The sequence below is a fragment of the Myotis davidii genome, unplaced genomic scaffold (genome assembly GCF_000327345.1).
Source record: "Myotis davidii unplaced genomic scaffold, ASM32734v1 scaffold37, whole genome shotgun sequence".
NCBI classification, from domain to species: Eukaryota; Metazoa; Chordata; class Mammalia; order Chiroptera; family Vespertilionidae; genus Myotis; species Myotis davidii.
The window spans coordinates 2414807-2423980 of record NW_006289395.1 but is presented as its reverse complement, the minus strand read 5'-3'; the positions used below and the strand labels follow the sequence as shown (position 1 = coordinate 2423980).

General features: G+C 54.8%; 1 protein-coding gene across 4 annotated transcripts in view; it reads left to right on the top strand.

Moving 5' to 3' along the window:
• Positions 1-9174, top strand: part of GAS7 (growth arrest specific 7) — a 133764-nt gene that overhangs the window by 77594 nt on the left and 46996 nt on the right. For all 4 annotated transcript variants that reach the window (XM_006761684.2, XM_015562594.1, XM_015562592.1 and 1 more), the window contains exon 3: positions 3808-3885. In XM_006761684.2, coding sequence (XP_006761747.1) covers positions 3808-3885 — 78 coding nt within the window. The remainder of the gene's footprint in view (positions 1-3807; positions 3886-9174) is intronic.

Sequence of the window (9174 nt, the reverse complement as noted above, 5' to 3'; positions counted from 1 at the left end):
GCCCTCCGGGTGCTCACCAGCTGCGCGGGCCCTCCGGGTGCTCACGCCCTCCGGTTGCTCACCCAGATGCGCGGGCCCTCCGGTTGCTCACCGAGCTGCGCAGGCCCTCCGCGTGCTCACCCAGCTGCGCAGTCCCTCCGGGTGCTCACCCAGCTGCATAGTCCCTCCGGGTGCTCACCCAGCTGTGCAGGCCCTCCGCATGCTCACCCAGCTGTGCAGGCCCTCCGGGTACTCACCCAGCTGTGCAGGCCCTCCGGGTGCTCACCCAGATGTGCAGGCCCTCCGGGTGCTCACCCAGCTGTGCAGGCCCTCCGGGTACTCACCTAGCTGTGCAGGCCCTCCGGGTACTCACCTAGCTGTGCAGGCCCTCAGGGTGCTCATGGCGCCCACGGCTCCCTGCAGCTGGCATTCTCAGAGAGCTGCCCCCCTGACCAGGGCACGGGGCTCCTGTTGTTCTCCTGGGACTCGCCTTCCTGCTTGGGGTAGAGGACGTGGCAGAGCAGCCTCATAGAAATCAAGCTTCCAGATGAGGAGGGACAAGAGCTGGAGAAGGGGGTAGTGGGGCTACCGTCAATCTAGGAAAACCTGAGTCCAGCAGAGCCTCCTGGTGAGGAAAACAGGGGCCAGAAGAGAAGCCACGGTGGGGGCCACCACCAAACGAGGGAGAGAAAGAAACAAGAGAGGTGGGGGAGCAGAGAAAGTGAGAAACCCAGGAAGAGGAGTCTAAAAAGAGGCAAAGAGGAGGGGACTACAGGAATCCCAGGTTCCAGCCAGCACCAGAAAGCTGAATTTCCCCTGGGCTGGTACCTAGGGTTAATTCACCGAATAGACACTGGGGGCAGCAGAGAGTCACCCCACAGCCAAGGAAATGGGCCCATCAGGAGCAGGAGTCCACTGGCCTGTGGGTGGGGGAGTAGGGGAGTAAGGGGTGGCTCACAGGTGGGCTTAAGGCAAATCCCCATGACCAGCGTCCTAGGCCCAGGGGCTGGTTGCCAATGCCTCTAGTGAAGCGATGGAGAACCTTTTGAGCTCGGCGTGCCAGCATTTTGTAAAACCCTAACTTAACTCTGGTGCCGTGTCCCATATAGAAATTTTTTGATATTTGCAACCATAGTAAAACAAAGACTTACATTTTTGATATTTATTTTATATATTTAATGCCATTTAACAAAGAAAAATCAACCACAAAAATGAGTTCGTGTGTCACCTCTGACACGCGTGTCATAGGCTCGCCATCACTGCTCTAGTGTAAACAGGACTCGTCTTGACAAGGGGGAACGAAGGCCAGACGTGACTGTGGAGAGTTACTTCTCCCTCATGCACTGTTCATTGTTAGTGTTACTATTGTTGTCTTAAGGAGGGCACATCTGTGGTCTGAAATTTACCTCACTTTCCACTTTCAGGTGTACTTCCTCTTTAAAAGTTCTGTTCTACACGGGGCAGCCGCTGAGAGGAAAAGGACAGCCCTCGGAGGGGGAAATGGCCATTTCTGGCTTGTGGCCTCGAGGGCTGGAGTGGCAGCCTCCCTCGCTGGTCTGATCCGCAGTCAGTGTGTGTGTGTGTGTGTGTGTGTGTGCTGGGCCGCCCTGGGGTCTGTGGTGGAGGCCTGAATAAGTTGGAGTTGCCTTTAGGAAAAAATGTGTTCTCGTGACCTGGGTTGGACGGGACTCTGTGAGAGAAGGTCTCACTTCTTCCACTCTGACTGTGCCGCGTCCTGAGCCTCTGGGACCTGCATGGCAGCGACTCTGTTAGGAGTCTGGATGGTCACCTGGAACCCCAGGAATGGAATCCCAGAGAATGCAAAAGGGCTTCAATTCAGAGTAGCATGGCCGAGCTGCCAGGCAGTTTTGCTTTGGCTTGGTCAAGGGGCCTGGCCTGCTGTAAATGGATTAACGAGTCTTCTATTGCAAAAGACCTGGAAATGGCTCCCTCCCTGTGGGTGGTATGGTCAGCTGGGGCGGCTTTTCCTCCTACTGCTGGAGTCACGCAGCAGAGCCCTGGTGGTCTCCCCAGATGTCTGCTTGGCCCGGCCTCACTCCGGCCCCAGGCTCACAGCGACTTGGTGTTTGGTCAGAGCTGGCCAAGGCCAGGACGGGCAGGGACAGATCCTTCAGGCATCTGCATTGTCTCTGCGGCAGTCCTGGTGGAGTCTCCACGTCTTGGTGTCTGAGAGCCAGTCAGCACATGGGTCTTCAGATTCTAAGATCACCCATCAAAGCTCCAAGGCCCGAGGACTGAGACTTAAAAGACCAGTTAGCCCAGCCCCTTCTTTTTGGGTTAAGAATTGGAGGACCAGAGAGGCAGAGTGTCTTGCCTTGGGCAGCACAGCAGACATAGAGGCAGAGATGAGGCAAAAACCCAGTTCTTGTGCATCCTGATGGAGAGAAGTCATTGAAAGAGTTTTGCTTGTTTTTATTTTTAATATTTGAGACAATTGCTTTTTCAGGTTTAGGATTTTTTGATGAACTAATGTTATATTCATACATTGGACTCACTTTATTTTTTTTTATTTTTATCTCTTTTAATCCTCACCCAAGGATATGATTTTTAATGATTGATATTTAGAGAGAGAGGAAGGGAGAGCAGGAGAGAGAAACATCTATTGGTTGCCTCCTATACACACCCCAACCAGGGAATGAACCTGCAGCCTTTTGGTGTATTGGGCAATGCTCCAACCAGCAGAGCAACCCGGCCAAGGCCACTGGGCCAACTTTAAAAAGAACTTTATGCTAAGCCCTTGTATATGGGCATGTGGCCTGAATACGAGGACTGTCTTGGGTAGATACCATGATCGACCTCATTCCCAGAGGAGCAAACTGAGGCGCTGACAGGACAATTAGCTTGGCCAGGGTTACACTGGTGGTAAGAGGCAGAGCTGGGATTCGGACTCAGGCACTGTGGGGTGAGGAGGTAAGACCCCCTACTATGAGTAGGTCCGAACCTCTACACTACCTGGCACCTTAAGTGATTTTGGAAAGATACTCTCAAACGCCTATTCATGAAAAGAACATGCGATATGCTTTTGTTCTAAGGAAGAAATGGACATATAGATACCAAAGTGTTGTGATGACCTCCAAGTTGTAGGGTCATGGGCAACATTTCTTCGTTGTGGCTTTCTGTTGCACCCAATGTTACATGGTAAGAAAGTTCTATTTCTCATCACTAGATAATTTGATCAGAAGCCTGTTCCTAGCGGTGAAATGGGTAAAGTAGTGCTCGGGGGACGATAATATAGATGCAGCCACGGCTTTGCTCCTGGCTGGACCGAGCAGCTGGGCACCGGAAGTGGGGCCAGCCCGGCCAGCAGCTGTAATGCAAACAAGACGTAGGGCGGGAATCACCTCTTTGACAGAGGACCATGTCTCCGTGCAGGTTCCCAGGCCAGGGCTCTTTCCTCTGTGCTTTGGGGTTTCATGTGACAATGGCATTTGGGGGGAATGCCCAGTGGGCAGCTAGGGTTCCAGGACCAGAGACAGAGGGTTCCAGGAGGCCCATGAGTTGGCAGCCTTTGGGGATAAGAGCAGGAGGGGCCCTGGGGGAACCTTTCAGAGGATCCCAGCTGGAAAGCCACCCCCTTCTGGTGCCAGCTGTGGAGAAGGGTCCCCAGCAAAGAGAATCTGTCATCATGGGAAGTGGGAAGGGTGTGGCAGCCCAAAGCAGGCTCCTTGTCCCTGGGTTTAGGGAGGAAGGTGACCGGCCAGGACTATTTTTTTCAGCTCTTATCACCTACTAGCAGTTCTGCTCTGTCACCCTCTAAGGTTCTACTTATGAAATTCTGAAAGCGATTTTGTTTCTTTCTCCCACCAGAGACCACCTGGGAGCGCCCCGGCGGTTCTGGGATTCCCGCCAGTCCTGGCACTCACAGGAGCCCTCTGCCTCCGACAGGTACTGTGCACCTACTGCTTTGGGGTCAAGATTGGGAAGGTCTGCCGAAACCAGTTTGGCTCAGTGGATAGAGCGTCAGCCTGCGGACTGAAAGGTCCCGGGTTCGATTCTGGTCAAGGGCATGTACCTGGGTTGTGGGCACTTCCCCAGTGGGGGATGTGCAAGAGGCAGCGGATCGATGTTTCTCTCTCATCGATGTTTCTAACTCTCTCTCTCTTCCTCTCTGTAAAAAATCAATAAAATATATTTTAAAAAAAAAAGGATTGGGAAGGTCAAGGCTCTGGATCCCGGGGTCTGAAGAACCAAACCTAGGGAGGGTCCTGGAGGGAAAGGAGGCCCGACAAGCCTGTTGCTTGGCCGGATGGTATTGCCTGGATAGCTCACCTCATTCCCTCTCAGGTGCTTAGGGAGGGAGTCGGCCCTCTATCCTGGCGGGCTCCAGGCCAGCCAGACACGAGAAAGGAACCCAGAGTGGGCCACGCAGGCAGAGCAGGGACCCAGGCAGAGGAGCCCGGGCGCGTAGAGGTGCCAGGCGGGTACTGCCAAGCCTGCTGTCCTGATGCTGTTCCCTGGCCGCATCCTGTCCCTTTCCCACTGTTTGTGGCTTCGAAGGAGGACCAAGGGTTGGGTGTGTGTGGCGGGGGAGGAGTTGGCTCAGACCCCCTGGGCCAAGGGTGAGGTGTGACAGATTCCTGCCTTCCCCCGACAGACACAGCGAGAGCCCAGTCTGCCCGCCCTGGGCTGGGCTCTGAGGCTCCGAGTGTGGCTGGGGAAGCTGGAGATGGGGAGAGGGTCAGACTCGGGGATGAGAACTGGCCAGGGGGCCAAGGTGTTAGACTGAGTGTGCCGATGCCCACTTTGCCTCCTCTGCCCTTCCCTCCAGGGGCCCAGGGCAGGGTCTCCCAAGGGGAAGTCGGTGCAGCCTCAGTCTGTCAAGTTCTCTGCCAAAAAGGGCTTTGCCGTCAAAGACGGTTGGAAACCTCTTCACTCCCCTTCGGAAACACGTGCACAGCAGCGTCCCCAGGACTCAGAAAGCTTGAGAGGAGACGCCCCTCTAACGCGGCTTCTGTCCTTTGCCTGTTTGCAATACACACGGCAGTTCCCTCCGTCTGCGAGGGGCGTGGGCCGCCCCCCCCCCCCCCCCCCCCCCCGCCCCGAGTGCCTGAGATCACATTTAGTGCCAAACGCTGTATATACTGTTTTTTCTACACATACATACATACGTACATACCTGTGATAAAGTTTAATTTGTAAATTAGGCACAGTAAGAGATTAACAAGAACTAAAAACAACAGAGCAATTACGAAAATGGGCTGTTATAAAAGTTGCACGAATGTGGCGTTATCAGTAAGGTAAGGGTGACGAACACAGCGCTGCGGCACCGTCGGCACTGTGACAGCCGTCGGAGAACCGAGCGCTAAGTGACTAACGGCGGGAGCACATACCACGTGGAGACTCCGCATAAAGGGATGGTCACGGAGCGGGGCGGTGCAAGGTTTCATCAAGCTACTCAGAATGGCAAGCAATTTAAAACTACGAATTGTTTCTGGAATTTTCCACGTAACATTTTTGGAGCGTTGGAACCACGAGGGGAGGGACACCCTCCTTGCTTGTTAAACTTCTCGGGCTCTAGTGCAGTGGTTCTCAGCTCGGGAGTTTTTGCGGACCAGGGGACATTTGGCGATGTCCGTCGTTTTGGCAGTCACCATTCGGGGAGGTGCTACAGGCCCGGTGGGCTGGGGCCAGGGATGCTGCTACCACCCACAATGCACAGGCTAGCACAGCTCGAGCGCAAAGCATTACCCACCCCGAATGTTAGTAGTGCCAGTTTGGGAGCTCTGGTCCAGGGTCACCCAGAACATTGGGTCAGCACCACTCAGGGTCACTGGGCGACTGACCACAGCCATTGCCATGAGAAGCAATGCAAAACCCACTGAACCCCAGTCCCTTGATCTGAGACCCACTTTTGTTTTTCCCCCACATTTCAATACGGGGTCAGATAAAAGTAGGCTTACGGTTATGAACATATGGGACACAGAGTTTATTCTTGCATTATTATTTACAATTATTGTACTACTAGAGGCCGGTGCCCGAATTCGTGCACTAGTGGGGTCCCTTGGCCTGGCCTGTGGGATCGGGCCAAAACCAGCTCTCTGACATCCCCCGAGGGGTCCCGGATTGCGAGAGGATGCAGGCCAGGCCGTGGGACCCCACCAGTGCATGGTTGGGGCCAGGGAGGGACTCGGGAGGTTGGCCAGCCAGGGAAGGGCCACGGGAGGGCTCCAGGGTGTGTCTGGCCCATCTAACTCAGCCCTGATGGGGCGGACCCCAGCAGCAAGCTAACTTACCAGTCAGAGCATCTGCCCCTGGTGGGCAGTGCACGTCATAGTGAGCGGTTGAGTGACCTTAACATATCATTAGCATATTACGCTTTAATTGGTTGAACAGATGACCAGACTTCCGGAAACTTAGCATTTTGGGCTTTTATTATATAGGGTTTTCCATATGAATAGCTGTACAGCTGCTTTTGCTGGTCCTGCATCTTGGAGGTCAGGTGCGTCCTGCAGTCGGTGGTGGACCCAGTTTCATTGGGAGCATATTTTCCTTTCTAAGTGCACTTAACATAAGGGTGCCTCTGGCAGGTAGGCCGCTTAGACTTGTGAGGTTACGCCAGGTTAGACCGGGGCCTCGGGCACCTCACGTCTCCTTGCCAGGCTTCACTGTGCCCGTTCATAAGTAGAGGGGCCGGGGAAGAGCAGGACTGGATCCGTCCAGGCCTCCAGGGGGTGTGTCTGTGGTGCTCTCTCCCCGGGGCGAGAACACACCCAGCCCTCCATCCCCTCTGGGGTGGGAGGGAAGAGAGCCCACCCGCGAGGCTAGAGCAGGATCCAGGATGTTTTGACATCTTCCCTCGTTTTTTTTAACCTGAACCTCATAACTGGAGAATAAAGTAATAGCCACCTTGGGTTTCTGTCTTCGGGGCAGCACTGGGTTTTTCCCAGCCCTTCCCTCATCCCGTTTCGCAAGCAGCTTCCGGAGACTACTTATTGTGGGGAGAGAAATAGACTCGGGGAGGACAAGAGGTCGCTTCACCACTGATCGTCTGCAACCTCATCTCCCGTGGCAGCTGACTCCCCTCCTGAGACCACGCAGGGCCCTGGATCTCAGCCCCTCTGTTCGGCTCACGTTTCTGCAAAGCAACAGCGATGGCATTCAAACCTTTTCATTCAAAATATATGCCAGATGCTGTTCTCTGTGCTGGGGATACAGCCACAGACAAGCCAGACCTGTGTGGTACCTGCTCCCACGAACCTACAGCCAGCAGGGGTGCGGGACCGGCAAGCACATGTGACATCTGCCTGACTTCCCTGAATGCGCTAATGCAAGGGACGAAAACAGGGCCCAGGGGCTGGGAACCAGGGAAGTTGGTCTAAGGAAGTGGCCTTTCCACTGACGCTCTGCGGACAGTGAGAATCTGTATAAGTGTGGGGGGTGGCAGGGCAATGTCCTAGGCCAGGGAGCACCAGTGCAAAGGCCCTGGGGCTGGAGCGGTCTTGGCATGTTTGAGAATGGAGAGTGGGCCAGTGTGGCTGGACGGTAGGGGATTAAGGGAGGGCAGTCGGTCAGTGGGGCCTGCTGGGCTTCCTAAGACAGAGAGAGGAAGGTGTTGGGATTTCGTCCTGAGCATGATGGTCGGGGTGGGGATTCAAGCGAAATTCAGCGGAGGCGTCTTGCCTTCATGAGAAACTGCCTCCTGGGAGCAGCCAGGCAGCTGGGTTTCTGTGAAGACAGCTCTGGGTTAGCCGTGATGGGGGTTGGGGCACTTTTGTGCAAGAGCGGTGGGCAGTGGTGAGTGAGGGCAGTGTGGGGAGCCCAACCACATTTACTCACCACGGACGTGCAGTATGGACACTCCTGACGAAGAACATGGAAAATCAGGTCAGGAAGAATGTCAGTGGGAACCACAGGTGAACCCAGGCTGAGGCAGCTCCCTGCATGGACTCGGGGTGCCGGGGGTGGGGGGTGGTAAGGGGGTGAAGCAGACCGTGGGCTCGGTTTTACTATCGAGTTGTATCTCCGTGAGCCTCCGAGAGGACCACCTCCAGACAGGGCTGCTTTCCGCTCAGTGCAGGTTTGCGGGGGACCAGCTGGGGAGAGGGCTGAGCACTGGCCCAGCCCCCACCAGGTGGATTCCACTCTTCGGATGTGGGTGCTGGGCCGGGGACTCCCCCACTGGCTTCCTTCTTCACAGAGTTGCATGCTCAGGACCCTGCCGGGGACAATTGATGCCAGGCCCTCTGGGAGGTCCACGGAAGTCAAGCTGAAACCCAAACGGAAAACCCAAGGCACGATTAGGCAACCACTGCAAACACTAAGTCATCCTTGGGCTGGTTTAGTGTGCAGTGTGGAAGCAGGGATTACAGAGAGGGGAACAGTGCCGGCCGAGAGAAGGACCTGTGAGTGGTGTGAGGTTGTGGGAGTTCCGTGTGTGAGTCACGGGGTCGGAATGACCGTGCGGAGCAGTCCGTCCAGCAGGGCTCTCACCACGATGGAAGCGTTTGCACCTGCGCTGAACGCTGTGGTAGCCACGGCCACGGCGGTCAGTGGGGGCTGGAAATGTGGCTGCATTTTCAATGTCGTGTAACTTCATTGAATGCCTTTTTTATTTTGGAATCACTTTAAACGCACAGGGACATTGTAAAGACAGTACACAGAGGAGTCTGTGTACCCTTGACTCAGTTTCCCCTAACGTTGACATCCTACAAACCCTGGCACATTTGTCAAAACTAAGAAACAAGCATTGTACATCACCATTAACGAAACTAGATTTTATTTGATTTCCCCAAGTTTTCCATTATCGTCCCTTTTCTGGGCTAGGATCCAGTTCTGGATACCACATTGCATTTAGTTTGTTTGCTTTTTAAATGATTTAGAATTTAAATTAGCCATCTATGGCCGGTGGCTGCCTTGTGAGACTGGGCAGGTGTGGAGCGTGAATTCCCTTCGGAGCTTCTGAGCCTGGGATGTGCATGGAACTTGAATTTGTGTGCGATTTTAAAGATGGAGGAAATCTGTCTTTCGCTGAGTTTCCCTTGGGGGTCGGGGTTTTCAGGAAACCTGGGTTCAGGCTTGAGCCACAGAGGGATCGTCCCGGGAAAACAGCCTCCTGCTGCATCCCCGGAAGCCAGGTCAAAGCGGGGTTCCACTGAGGACCCTCTGGCCTGCCTAGGACCCTGTGGCGCCACCAGGAGGGCGTGCTTCTCCTGAGCAGAGGCTCCTGGAAGGGGG